We start from the raw sequence: 15381 nt of genomic DNA on the forward strand, positions 1-15381 counted from the left end.
ATTCTTCTGTCTGCAATCACAGGGTTGGTGCCCTAGTCCAAGGCTCCACTGAGTATGGCCAACCCGCGAGCTCGCTCTACTAGGCGCTTTTGGCCGTTCAAGCTTACACTGGAAAGCATCATACTCTCCCACTGTTCCGCACTCGGGTTTTTAATTTTATGTATAGTTGGGGACTCAATATTTTGACAGGCCCATGATATGTGGTATAGATCTTGTTTCTCTCCGCACCATGGGCACTTAGCCTCATACTGTGTAGGCAAAATTTTATTGAGTAGGTTTAGATTCGGGAAAGTACGCGTCTGCAGTTGTCGCCATGCAACGGCATCCTTATGCTTAGATCCTTATCTGGGGGTGGGTACTTCAGTCTGACTCCTTTATAATAATTTAGGATATCTGAGTAGCCCATGGGTACTGACTCGGGTTCCTCAAGGCTGGATGTGTCGGACGCCCGGTTGGTATGCCCACGAGCTATCCTATCCGCCTCTTGGTTCCCTGTTATGCCAGTGTGCCCTGGTACCCAGATTATGGCATGCTGAACTTTGTTTCCCGGGTCGCATGAGCAGAGTATGTGGCGTGCTCTGCGCCCAATTCTGCCGTTTGTATAATTACGGCATGCTGCTTGGGAGTCTGTTATTATTGTTAGGGACCTGCCAGATCGATAGCCCTCCAGTGCTGCCAGAGCCACAGCTGCCTCTTCGGCCTCTACTACCGTGCAGTCCTGTAGTGATGCGCTGGTGATCTCCTTGAGGTCCGAATTAACCACCGACACCACTGCTCTGCTGTTTTGTCTTCCGTCTTTGACGAACGTTGCCGCGTCCGTATACCTTGTGTTGTCCTTGTTCGCCAAGGTTCTCTGCACGTACTCCGCTCTTGCTTCTCTATGCGCCTTGTGCAGGTTCCGGTCCATATTCTTGGGTATCAGTGCGACTCGCAGTGTACTGAGATACTTGTCCGGAATGGCCTCGGAACGTTCGATCTCTTGGATCATGTTGCCGCCGCCGTATCTTCGCAGGAGCACCCTTCCCGCGGGGGTCTGCATAAACCTACGTGCCTGAGAGCATAGTAGTACTTCTCTTAGTTCACTGAAGGTATTGTGCAGTCCCAGGGCCAGCAGTTTCTCGGTCGATGTGCACTGCGGCAGGTGAAGCGCAGTTTTGTACGCCTTTCGCAGTATGGCGTCCGCTTGTTCTTCTTCTTGCTTGATGCATTTGTGGTAGGGAAGGCTATACACCACTCTGCTAACCACGAGGCTCCTGACTAGCCTGAGTGTGTCGCTCTTCTTCATACCGTGTCTCTTGCTAGATACTCTGTTGATCATACGGGCTACCTGCATGGTGGCAGTCTACAGCAGTGTCAGAGTATGATTGTACCGTTGATTGGACGAAGCCACATCCCCAGGATCCGAATGGTGGTCTTCTCCTGAATGCGTTGTCCCGCGAGGTATACGTTGAGGCTGAGCTCATCGCTTGTAGGGACCGTTCGATTTTGTTTGCCTCGCCACACACTTAGGAGCTCGGACTTCTCCGTCGAGCAGGCTAGGCCCCTGGTCCTAACGTAGGTTTCTACGCAGGTGGCCGCTTTTTGTAGGCACTCTTCTTTTCGCTGAGCGACCCCGGTTCACCCATACCGTGATGTCGTCAGCGTACATGGCGTGCCGTATGCGTTCAAGTTGCTAACCCGATCATTGCGACGTTGAAGAAGATGGGGGAGATGACCGACCCTTGAGGAGTTCCCTTGTTTGGCGTGCGAAACTTCTCTGATCTGACAGCTCCCAGGCCGATTGTTGCTGTCTGGTTAGAGAGGAAGGCCTTGACGTAGCCATGAATCCTTCTGCTACAGTTTAGGCTATCCATTCCTCTGAGGATGGCTTCGTGGCTGACATTGTCGAAGGCTCGTTTAATGTCCAGTGCCATGATGACATGTTCGCTGTTCCGTGGGACGTTGCTGAGCACCTCCTCCTTGAGCTGGAGGAGCACGTCTTGCGTCGATAATTTAGCGCGGAATCCAAACATGGTGGGGGGGGGGGGGTAGAGCTCGTTGTCCTCCATATAATTTTGTAGCCTCATTGTAACCACCCGCTCGTACAGCTTGCCTAAGCATGACGTTAGAGAGATTGGTCTAAGATTTTCTACTTGCAGTTTTTTGCTAGGTTTTGGAATCATCACTACCTCCAAATGCTTCCACTCCTCGGGTACTGTCTCTTCCGCCCAGTGCTTGTTGAGATAGGAAGTTCGACTACCAGCTCATCACTGAGGTTGGGAATCAGCGCGTTCTTTATTTTGTCTGCGCTTGCAGCCGTATTCCTAGTGGTATTTCTTATTGCTGTGTATACTTCCTCTTTGGTTATAGGCCTGTCCAGATCAGAATTTTCTTTCCCCTTGTAGCACTCCGTGTAGGCTGCTGGGTCACCGTCCCCGAAGCACTTGTGCCTTACTCTTTCTATGAGCTCATACTCTGAGCCCTGAAACTGGTGAACCAGCCTCTGTATGGCCTTGTTGTTCTCAGACTTGGTTTTAGTCGGGTCCAGGAGTGCTTTGAGTATGCTCCACGTTCGGGCAGTACTCAGGGTTCCGCTTAAGGAATTACTAAATTGCTGTCAATTTGCTCTCGTCAATTGTTCCCGCATACTCTTCTGTCTTTTGCGTAATTTCCGCAATCTTCAGCTTTAGCTTCCTATTAAACTTCTGTCTCCTCCACCTTTTTGTCAGGCTCTGTCTTGGCTCCCATAGCCGAAGCAGTCTAGAGTCAACCTCCGGTATTTGCTCTGTGCGGTCAATCTCCTTGGTGTACTCGCTTTGCCTTTCCTTCAGCATATTCCCCCATTCCTCGATTGACAGTATCGCGCCCAGCGGATGTCCATCACAGGCTTATCTAAAGGCATCCCAATCCGTTATTTTTGCTGTACCTATCCGACGCTTTACGTGAGCCATTCCGATTTGCGTCTTGATCATGTAATGATCACTACCCAGGCTTTCCTGCATATTTTCCCAGACCGCCTGTCTCGCTCTTCTTACGAAGGTGAGGTCAGGGCTGGTGTCCTCCTGGACGCTGTTTCCCATCCTGGTGGGGACCTCTGGGTCCGTTAGGAGTTGGCAGTTTATGTTGTCAGCCGCCTCCTTGACTGTCGTACCCTTTTTATCGGTGGTCTTGTATCGCCAGCTAGGATCCTTGGCGTTGAAGTCTCCAACGATGACGAGCATGTTGTTTTTAGCCAACCTGCTCACACCGCGGAAGAGGTGCGTGAATTTGCCCTTCTTCTGCTTTGGAGGACTGTATACGTTTACAATAAAAGTACTTTCTCTGTTCTATTTGCGAAACAGTTTATCAAAGCACGTTGTTCGTGCACGTTCCACATGCACTCCTACCTGTGCTGTACCAGCCTTCTTCGTCGGTGATGGGCTCGTGCAGTCTCCCCCAATATCCACGCATCAGATTTGGACTTCGCACCACTAGCTCTCCGCGTTGCCACGGCCCCAGAGGCTTTTTCGTTTCTGTGTCCCTCACCTGTGTGAAAGCCACGAAGGAAGCTATGCTAAACATCAACGTAGGGAGTCAATAATATATTTTATTCGTAAGACGGGTGGAAGGGTTGGATGGACGAGCAGGTTTCTGGTTGTCTACGAGACACTAGAAAAGGTGGACAAGAACAGGCAGCAAAAACAAAATAAGATTAGAGGTGGTAACGCTATATTCCTATGAGCATCGGCATTTCAACCAGTATCCTATGTAATATATATATAGATGTCATGAGAAAAGACGGGGAATGCGGGAGATGGAAATTCAAGATGATGAGCAAAACGTGAACAAAGTGAATGCTGGAGCGAACGTTTCGACAAGTGGACTTGTCCTCTTCAAGGCGACGCATGCTTTCCTCGCCACACTATATATAGGTGGGGTTCTTCTAAAGGGGAGAGGGTGTGAGGCGGGAGGATGCGGAAACGAGGGAAAATGTGTTAGCGTGTCGAATTGAGAGTAAAGGACACAGTAAAGGACCTTGTACACAGCGTTCCTTTACTCTCAATTCGGCACGCTAACACATTTTCCCTCGTTTCCGCATGCTCCGGCCTCACACCCTCTCCCCTTTAGAAGAACCCCACCTATATATACTGTGGCGAGGAAAGCATGCGTCGCCTTGAAGAAGACAACTCCACTTGTCGAAACGTTGGCTTCAGCATTCACCTTGTTCACGTTTTGCTCAACATAGATTTCATGTACCTTCAGAACACCTGGACTCATGCAGGAGGACGTGGCGAACAAAAACGTTACACTGAAAAGCTGTGCAGCCTAGAAATTGGATGGTTTTCCACTGCGATGGGAGAGGCGCACGTGGGCCTTCCCACTATACAGCCGAGCCCAATGTCAACGTAAATAAATAAACTCACAAAACAAAACGGAGGACGTGGTTAGCCAGGCAAGACAAATCGCCCTCTATAATAAACTTCGCATATGTTTACTTTTTTGAAGAAGCAAACAATGATTATTACAGTGAAGCTGGTGCCCTCTAGTTGGCCGGAATTTTTCGTGCTGTGCTCACCAAAAAAAGAAGAAGCTGGAAAAGGTATTTGTGTTTGATTTTCCGCGTAGCAGAATGAGGTTTTCTTGTACATTCGGATTTCCTCTCCATGTTTACTTTTAAACATAAGTTTAATTCTATATGGGACTCGTACTTCGCATAGAGCCTAGAAGGATGAGCATGTATTATGCACTTGCGCATACATGCGTTCGCGTTTGATGTACGCTGCTTGTGGAGGTTGTTCTTGTGTAACACCGTGTGACGTACGCACAATCTTCGCTGTACATCCACTTTCGCAGTGTGGTATGGAGGGGCCTTTTTTATTTCCACACGGTCTCATTATTTGGTAAACAACAACAGCAACAAACCATCAATTTGAGCAAGGGAAGCTATGGACTTGGTTATGACACTGATTGAATATAGTCCTGCTAAGTCCTACTCAATAACTTAATGTTGTGTGTCCTCGTAATAGTCCCGATGTGACTGTTGCGCAATGCTTTTGCACGCCGCTCTACACACAGAGTTTTAATATGTAGTTTATTGTGGCGTGAGAAAACGAAACATATACCGACGGCACGAATGAGGTGCCGGCTGTTCCTCTGTCACTTGCGACTTGCGTTGTTTTGAGGAAACAGAAAGATTGCCATTCTTACCACTGCTTCTGAGCCGACTGCCAAACAACCGATGGACTTGTAATTGGTGGGCGCGTTGTGGAGACCCGCTGAGATGAAAGGTATCTCCGTCTGACCGTATGCTGCTCAAATAAAAATACAAGAGCCAAAACAACGTTTTGTAGCCTTCCCTCTGTCGACCTTCAGAAAAAGTCAGCACTTTCGCGAAACACTCGAAGCACCAGTTTATTACACTCGTGTAAACCGCGGTGACGATTAGGGAACTAAGGTACTGGAGATAATCCATATCATAGACAGCGAAAAGGCAGAGGAGGTTTTAAATTAGTTTAAGCACTGTCTTGGTAACGGGCCGACACTCTAACGTTAACTGGAAGTTGTGTGCGAGTGCGTTGATATCGGTTACCGAAAAATTACGATTGATCTTTGCTACCGCGCTCCATCCTACCCATCCACTTTCACCACTCAGCTTCACGATGTGCTTAATACCCTTACTTCGCGGCATGCATCCTTCGAACCCCATTATATTACTGGGGGATTTCAACTTCCCTAACGTATGCTGGACTACTGAATCTCCGCACTGTTATCCATTTTCTTCGTAAAGTAACGACTTCCTTGATTTCTGCTCTTTGTTTTCCCTAACACAATTAGTATTAGAACCAACTAGGATCTCGGAAAATGCTAACCTCCTTGACTTAATCTTATGCTCTCATCCTGACATAGTTACCAATATTTCATGCTTACCGGGCATAAACGATCACCCGGGTCTTTCTTTCAACATATTATCTCCTGTGATAAAACCAATTGTTGAGAAAAAATAATTTACCACTACGATAGGGCAAGCTTTGACGCTATTAATATTAAACTAGCTAATTTTCTTGATTCTTTCCTAAGCCAATTTGATGATCGCACGGTTGATGAGAACTGGATCATCTTCAAAAACAAAATACATGAGCTCACCGACAAAATTATTCTATCAAGTGTAATATCCTGCAATGTTAAGAAATCCTGGTTCAATTCCAAGTTAAAAAGACTTTCCAACCGAAAAAAAACGACCGTATCGAATAGCGAATAAAAGTTCACTGGCATCTAAATGGGACGCTTACAAAGAGGCGAACAGTACTTACACAGAAGCTATGAAACTTGGCACAAAGGCATTCCAAGTACACACTTTACCCACAATGCTTGCGAATGACCGTAAAAAGTTTTGGCGTGTTATTAACCCTTCCAAAGATAATTCAGTCACGTTGACTGATTCCAATGGTTCACCGGTACCTGAAGATGTATGTCCCCATATCCTTAACTCTGTGTTCTGTAACAACTTTGTCGTATGTAGTAACCCTGTGCTTCCAACTCTCGACTGCTGTAATTGCCCACTTATAGACTTTATTATCATTGGACCTATTGGGGTCGAAAATGTAACTAAAGGTCTAAAGTTATAATCAAGTCCTGGTGCTGATTCGGTTAACGCAAAACTTCTGATAAATACTGTTGTTTATTCAAAGGTTCTGGTTTCGAAAATTTTTCAGTAATCATTAGATACCCATCAGCTACCTGCAGATTGGAAGGTAGGGAAGGTGGTCCCACTTCACAAGTCCGGTAGCAAACATTCGCCCCTCAACTACCGCCCAATTTCCCTCACAAGCATTCCTTGCAAGGTTCTTGAAGCTATATTGTACTAACATTTAGCAAATCACTTACACTATATTTCATTTTTTTTCAAAAGCACAACATGTTTTCCGAAAAAACTTGTCTTGTGAAACCCAACTTCTTTCTTTTACTCACACCCTTCATCTTATTCTCGACAAAGGTTCATTCGCAGACTGTGTTTTCTTTGATTTCACCGAGGCCTTCGACAAAATGTGTCATAAATTGCTTATATTTACACTTAGTAAACTTAATCTTTATCCTCACCTGTTTGCATGGCTTGAGCATTTTCTCCTTAATCGGTCACATTATGTCGTGTCAAAAAATAATAGGTCCCCTCTAATCTTGTAGACTCTGATGTGCCCCGAGGATCACTTATAGGCCTTCTTCTTTTCTTAATTTACATTAACGATTTACCCAGTGACGTTTATTCTAATATATACTTTTTCGCAGATGACTGTGTTATCCTCCGTAAAATCTCAGACAAATCTGATAACAAATTCTTACAAGGCGATATAAACGCTATCTCTAACTGGTGTGACGTAGCGTTAATGCAACTTAACGTAACTAAATGTAAATGCATGCGTGTAACTCGCAGCAATATTCCTCCACCGAACTATTACCTTAATTATACTCCCCTAAAGATCGTGACCTCCTATAAATACCCATGCGTCCACATAACCTCACCACTTTCCTGGTGGTTGCACATCGACAACGTAATTACAAATACTAATCGCATGCTAGGTTATCTTCGCCGAAATTTTTCTTCTGCTCCTACATCACTAAAATTAATCCTGTACTAAACGTTTATTAGGAGTAAAATGGAGTAGGCGTCTTCCATCTGGGACCCGCACCTCGAAACCCTTGCTCAATAACTTGAACTAATCCAAAACAACGCCGCACGTTTCATTCAAAGCAATTAAAGCCGCACATCACGTATAACTGCCATGAAAAACTCTTTGCTGCTTGCTCCTCTCTCAGCCCGGCGCAAGTGTTTTCGCCTTGTTTTATTTCGTAAACTATGTTTCCACAATTCGTATTTGCGCGATAATCTAATATAATCTCCTACCTACATTTCCTATCGCATTGACCATAGCCATAAGGTTGGAATAATTCAGTGCCGCACCAGAACCTGTAACGAATAATTTATTCCTAGGACCTCTAGGAAATGGAACCATCCCATGGCGCACTTGTCGCAAACAAGGACAACTCAGTTTCGTTCGGCCTTATCAGGCATCATCACTCCCGGATACAATTAACTAATCAAATTTGCTGTAATAACTAACCATTTCTTGCTGCTTTGTTTATTTACTTGTGTATTTTTTTACCCACTCCCCACTTTAATACTTCAGTCTTGAGGGTACAATAAACTAAAGAAAAAGTGATTACGAAAGGGAAATGAAGGCTTCCTTCTTTGCAACGAGAGGTCGGCTAAATGTGTTCAGAATTTCAACACATGACACTCACCCTGTATAAACGACTTGAGATTAAATTCTTTGACCAGCGCCTTCGCAACGTCTTCTCCAATGCTCGTGGTCGCTGTAGTGACGTATTGGAGGCTATGGAGGTCATAACCGTTGCGCCGCTCGTTGTCCAGCAGGCAACTCACAGTGTAAGGCGTTGTGCTTAGGGCTGTAACCTGTTGAGAGCACAAAAGATTAAGCCTTCGCTAGCGTACCAAGAATAGCACAGCAGTATATATCATATGCAGGGTGTCTCAACCGTGATACACCAAGGTCAGATGAAAAAGAGCGATTGCGTTACTCGAAAGAAACCTAGTCCATATTGTTTCCAATACAGTGGAGGAGCTGCCGGTAATTTTTTTTGTTACTGAGATTTAATTAGGTAATTGCAAATATTTGTCTAACTCGAGATGTACTGTCCTAATTGTCAAAGTGTCAGTTAGTCATTTGTAGCCACATTCAAGGGACATCTAGCTGTAGCATATTCAGTAGCGTACTTCTTGCGTAATAATTTTCATCGACTGATAATTAGTGAAATAACATATCTAATATGAAAAATAAGAACTATGAAGAATACCAAGTGACTGCGCTCTTACCCGTATCATAAAGCAGCGCCCTCAAATAAGCGATTGAAAGTAATCGCATTGCCTGTCGCAAACCCGCAGAGACAGCGCATCACCTCGGTATAATGTCATGGATAGAGCACCAATAGCAGGTTTCGCTGCGTTGCAGCGATCTCGTCTTCTCATTTCTACGTGACACTTACTACCCTTCTCTCAAGACCGACTGATCACATTTATACCAAAAGCCCCTTGATAACGCGGCCGAAGGGCCGCTCTGGTCACGAACAAAACGAGAAAAGCAATGGCTAAGGCATAGACTGTTTCAAAATCCCGGCTCTGCTCGCACCGTATCGAAAGAGTGCGCGCACAGCTAAATGTATTTATTTATTTATTTATTTATTTATTTATTTAAATATACATTACAGGCCACTAGAGGCTTTGTGTAAGGGTGGAGAGTACACTCAAAGATTATACAATAATTAGAATACACGTTTGAATACATATACCAAAAATATAGTGTGAGAAATGCATGCGCTAACATGCAGTAATGTGGTGCTAAAAATTGTACAAAAGACAAACCGAATGATTTTGAATGCTTTCGCCCCAGAAACTTGCTTCGGACCAGAGCTAAATTAAAGTCATGATATTAACTTTCATTAGGGTGTATAAGTGCTGCGAAACCAGGATGGGGGGGGGGGCGAAAGATTGAAAAGGAAACGTTCGCACACTTTATGTACGCTAAGACAGCTATCACAGCTTGCTTCCAACTTACACCAATCGAGACGTGTTGTTTAGGCCGGGGCGCAGCAGGTGAGGCAGTAGCTCGATCAAGATGTTTTCCTTTATTTCCTTTACTTCGTTCTGGCTAGCTCAGAGGAAGCCTGTTCGAGGGCACCGCTTTATCATGCGGGTGGGAGCGCAGTCACGTCGTACATTTTTATATTTCGCGGAGCTTATTTGTCAGTCGGGAAAAAATAGCACGCAATTTATTGATTCATTCCACAAATACCACACTTGGGCCTTTACATAAGGGGTGGGCATATCTAGCTCAAATTTCCAATGAATGCCTTGAACAATGAATGACTGGAGTGGTACACCGGTTCAGCGGGTAGATGATTAAGGTCATTCGGTGTTTGAACGAAGAAGTAGTTAAGATGAGCGGCATAGCGAGCTGGAGGGGGATAAACAGCCTTTGAATGGCTATGACGGGAAGAAGTGCGATGCGCAAGCTTGATGTCATTTTGGTGATGGAACGAGTGATAGAACTTGTAAAAGAGACACAGCCTTGCTGTTTTTCGGCAGTGCTCGATGGTTGGAAGGTTCAGAAATGACTTAAGTTTAGTGACGCCAGTGTGGTAAGAGTAGTGGGAGTGAATGCACATTGTTGCACTATTGTGTATGGATACCAGTGCTGTTGCCAGGTTAGATTAGTATGAGCCCTACACTAAGCATGCGTATGCCTGTTTAGGTCGTGCAAGTGTTATATATGCAAGTGGTTTTAATGAAGGAGGAACAAGACAAGTATTACAGCGGAGGTAGTATAGGACACGATTGGCATAATTTCTAATGCTACAAATGTGTGAGTGCCAACCGAGGTTACTGGACAAGTTAATACCCAAGTACTCATAAGAAGTCACAGCACATATTTCAGAACCAGAGATAACGTGATTAGCTGAAATGAATGATTGACGATGGTAGAAAGTAAAGGTAGCAACCTTTTTTTTGACATTGAGAGACATTAGCCAATTATTGCACCAGCTTTCAATACTGTTAAGGTCGTACTGGAGAGTACAAGAAGTAGCGTCGTTAGTAATAGGACGACAGATTACGCAATCATAAGCAAATAAACGAATTTCCGAAGAACAACCTAATGGTAAGTCGTTAATGTATATTAGGAAGAGTACCGGTCCCAGGACGATGCCTTGCTGTACGCCGGAGACAACGGGTGCTAAATTAGACGAGCATTGGTTAGCGTAAACGAAATGTTGACGGTTAGTCAGAGAGTTGCGTATCCATCGGAGAACACGGGTTAAGATTAAGATGCGATAGGGTGAGGAAGAGCTGTTCATGAGGAACATTGTCGAAAGACTTGGAAATCTAGGAAGAGTCCATCAATAAGTACGTTTTGATCAATATGTGAGCTGATGTAATTAACGAAGAGCTAGCTGAGTCTCGCAGGACATTCCTTTCTGAAAACCATGTTGACTAAGATTGAAAAATTAGCAGACATTAGGTACCTTACAATATGAGAATAAATTATATGCTCCACTCGTTTGGAACAAACACTGGTGAGGGAAATTAGACAGTGATTGTGAGCCTACAGAGTGTTTCGCGTTTGGGCAGGAAGCTTCTTATGTTAGGATAAACAAATGATACAGGGATGCCATGAGGTTTTCCGGTAGTGTGTGGTGGTAGCTGTGAAAGTAATATTAGTCTATTTGTAGCGTTATCGTACATGTGAGTTCCGTTCTGTGTGATTAGTTTATCGTACCGAAGTTTAAAACGTTTCTGTTGTGACTTGCTGAACTCGATTAGTTGTTTACGTGCCTGCCGAGTGTTAGACGAGTAGCCTTCTGATATGCTGTGCTTGGACCCCCTTATTTGCTTAGCAGTTGGAAAAATACGTTGTTTTACATTGAAATGTGCTAATTTGACAATTATAGGTTTGTTTCTATTAGTGCTGTATTTGCCAATTCTATGAGCGCGCTCGATATATAAGGGGTCTAACTTAATGCTAAGCTTAGAAGTTCAAAGTTCCTCAATCTTGTTCTCCGATTCTTGTCACGTTTCTGCTCACGATTCTTGTCAGCTGCGCCAAAAAACACAAGGTTGGAACGACGAGTCCTATCTTCTGAGTAATTTCGTTGTGATATGTCGGAAATGGCTTTTGTGTTTTTATCGACAACTGTCCAGACGCAACTAACTTAGGTCTTCAGTACAGGTATGGAGGAAAAATCGTCTTCAATTATTGCCGGTCGCCTCTTAATGTCGTCAAAAATGCCATTGTTCTACGATAGTTTGGTTCGAAGTGATTTCATTTCGCTTAGAGGCCACGCCTGACCCGAACCTATTTCCTCCGTTGCTGCAATTATGTCACAGGATGCCTGCGTAGAACTGGAATGGGTGTTGGGGCCGGGATTATATTCTATGTCGCCAGAGAGTGCGAGAAGTTGTAGGATGATAGACGTGCAGTCACGAACCGTGGTAATGCAGGAGCCTTGGCTTGGCAGCACTAGCAAAGCGGCATAGCGGAAACGACGCACACAAATAGGTTAATTGGTTGTCATCTGTAACGCGAAAAGCGTCGGGTGTCAGTGAACCGCTTTGTCGTAGTGCTGCCAAGCGCACTGGTGAGGGCGAGGGGGTGACGTGTTTTATGCGAGAAGGTTGAAGTCTGTGCCGATGCGTCGGTTGAGGCAGGATAGCATGAAGACGATAAACGTGATGGATTTCCGCTCAAATGCGGTGCGGCGCAGTAGACAACGGTGCTTGTTTCGATTTCGAGGCATTGGAGGGTAGACGAGGTCGGCCCGTCCGTAGTACTAGGCGCGTTGAGGGTGGGACGAGCCTACACATCGAGAGACGTTATGTAGGAGGCTGCAGACGTGAGGCTGTACTTAGCGTTGGTCAAGATTGATAATTCCTTTATTGGTAGGTGCCTCCCGCAAGGCAACACACCGTAAGCCGGGCGAGTCCGCAGATTTTGTGATACAGACTCAAGGAGAAGACCAGGTGCCAAAGGGAAAGCAGGAAACTGTGAGCACCTTTAAGGCCAAACGGCATCGGCGTCGGTGAACCGCATCGTCGGAGTGCTGCTAAGCCGACTGATAACAGCGAGGGGGTGACGTGTTTTATGCGTGAAGGTTGATGTCTGTGCCGATGCGTCGGCTGAGCCAGAGTAGCGTGGAAACGATAAATTAGTGCTTCAGTGAAAATACCGCAGTTAGATGGCCTTGGACGGCGCCTACAAATGTTTCACTGACACTTTGGTATTTAGGGGGCAGTACTCGTCGAGTTAGTTAATTAATTACAATTACCTAATTAAAGATCCGTAGCGAGAAATTTACTGGTGACTACTCCACTGCGCTGGAAACAATGTGCACTAGGTTTTCTTCAAGTAACTCAATTGCTCTTCTTTTTAAAAAAGAGCAATTGAGTTGGCTGGTCGGAGCAAAGTTGGTTGTTCCAACTGCTGCATGACAGGTTGGACAACCTGTATGATGGCAACGGGCACGTCTCAGAAATTGGTAGTGTTCGTAATTTGATTAGCTTCTGAAACTTTTTCTACTCAATCTCCTGGCACAAGTTATATCGCGCCTCGAGGCATGATTCTACGGTCGTTTGCCAAGCGACACCACATAAATCAGTGGCAATGGGAACCAAAAATGAATAGCTCCGTAGCAATTACAACAATTCAGTCACTGTCTCGCTATCGTGTAGCGCAGCCTTATCCGACGATTGTGGCGTATTTTTGCAGATTTTCAGATTAATAATAATAATATTTGGGGTTTTACGTGCCAAAACCACTTTCTGATTATGAGGCACGCCGTAGTGGAGGACTCCGGAAATTTTGACCACCTGGGGTTCTTTAACGTGCACCTAAATCTAAGCACACGGGTGTTTTCGCATTTCGCCCCCATCGAAATGCGGCCGCCGTGGCCGGGATTCGATCCCGCGACCTCGTGCTCAGCAGCCCAACACCATAGCCACTGAGCAACCACGGCGGGTAGATTTTCAGATTAGGTTGCCATTGTTAGGTTGCCAGTGCCATTATAGTGCGGAGACCCGCCGCGGTAGCTCAGTGGCTATGACGTTGCGCTGTTGAGCGTCGTGAGGCGGTGGGTTCGATACCGGCTGCAGTGACTGCATTCCAATGGGGGTGAATTGCAAGAACGCTCATGTACCGTGCATAGGGTGCACGTTAAACAACCCAGGTGGTCCAAATTAATCCGGAATCCTCCAGTACAGCGTGTCTCATAATGAGATGGTGGTTCTGACACATGCAAGCCTAGTATTTAATCACAATGTCGCTCAATGGCGCCGATGAACAGCCACTCAAATGCACCCTATATCGTGTTCAATTAACCCTTCGCGGTTCTCTGGTGCTGCTATAAGATAACGCTTCTGGTTTAAGATAATTGAAGGTGATATCTTGAAGGCCTAGAATAGTTTTTGTTCACCTTTCTGGCAAAGAAGTCCTTAAGTCATTTCAACAGTTGTTTTTGGGGGCCTCTTAATCTGCGTAAGCAAGTAAGGGCCACCACCAAAGTCTTCTTTTCTGCACAAATCAGGAAGAGAAAGGAATAAGTGGGAAATAACATGAAGATTAATGTGGCATGTGGTGGCCTTTACGCTAATTAGAGCGACATCTAATTTCCTAGATAAGGCATTCCGTGTGTGATCCAAGAGGCCATAATATGATCGGAAATTGAAGCCTCGATTGGCTTGAAGCTTTTGTCCTTTTCCGAGAGTTACTGCGTCAGCTTATCTTTGAATCATATTTGCTTCCTCAGTTATTTGCATATTGACCACAGGTGAATAGTGAGCGCAACTGAATCCAAATTTCTCGTTACTTAAACAACGATAACTTCTTGAGGATCTCTTCACCAAAAATACATTTCGAGCATAATATGCGCGTGACGCAAAACGCAGCAATTAAAGGGAAAAACTGTCATCCACTCGTGCGTATAGCACGAAGTTACGAAGGCGCCCCATACAAGTTTCTGTAAAAGAAAGAAAGAAAATTTGCATGGTTTACACTGTAACTTCATGCTGCTGTTGAGTACGCGACAATATTTCCATTTCGTGAAATTTCCTCCAGGTTTCGGATTTCTGCAGTACGGATTTGCCGAAATGCAGCAATGCAGCACTGCAGCGATTCAGGTGAAGCATGCCAAACTAATCTATTGGATAACGTATAAACAGCGGGAATGTGGCACCAAAGTAACTTAACTACAAAAATAACGCGAATTATTTTCATGTGGTTTCAGTAAGTGACATAAAAAGCGTTCTTGGAAGTTGTTCTTTCCCACAATGAACATATTTCAGGTGCTTGGGAAGCACCTTAGCACCTGTATATTCGAGGGCAAGAGGCAACTGGCTTCCTATCATCCAAATAATGGAATACCGAGGCCAGCTATCAGAGATATATAATTATTTGCATTGCCCTTTGTTCAACACGTAATTATGCTTAGATATTGAATAATAGCTTCAACGGCTGGGGAAAGATCTTCAGCCCAACATACATTCAGCCCAACTAAGATTGCTTTGAAGGTGTTGGCATGACCAACCTAGTTTCAAGATTGATGAGACGAGAACGATGAATGCCACCTCTTGCATAATCTATACGTGTACAGAGTTCGATTATGAGGAAAGCATTGGGAGCTCTGCCAAAAATTAGCAACATGTGCTACGCTATGGGACATTACGCCTCTACCAACATGACGAAGAACAGAACAAGCTATTTTTCATTGAAAAACCATGGGATTGGATTCAATCTTATGCAAAGAAGATTATTTCTTGATGTGACTGACCTATTGAACTCAATTCATTTGTTGGGATACATT

The 15381-nt window shown here is 44.9% G+C and overlaps 1 protein-coding gene across 1 annotated transcript in view; it reads right to left on the reverse strand.

Moving 5' to 3' along the window:
* LOC142582822 (uncharacterized) overlaps nt 1–15381 on the reverse strand; it is a 36294-nt gene that overhangs the window by 9947 nt on the left and 10966 nt on the right. Inside the window, exons 4-6 of the mRNA XM_075692881.1 lie at nt 8257–8428; nt 5167–5267; nt 3366–3504 (exon numbers count right to left, since the gene is read on the reverse strand). Coding sequence (XP_075548996.1) covers nt 3366–3504; nt 5167–5267; nt 8257–8428 — 412 coding nt within the window. The remainder of the gene's footprint in view (nt 1–3365; nt 3505–5166; nt 5268–8256; nt 8429–15381) is intronic.

This window comes from Dermacentor variabilis, chromosome 5, assembly GCF_050947875.1.
Source record: "Dermacentor variabilis isolate Ectoservices chromosome 5, ASM5094787v1, whole genome shotgun sequence".
NCBI lineage: Eukaryota > Metazoa > Arthropoda > Arachnida > Ixodida > Ixodidae > Dermacentor > Dermacentor variabilis.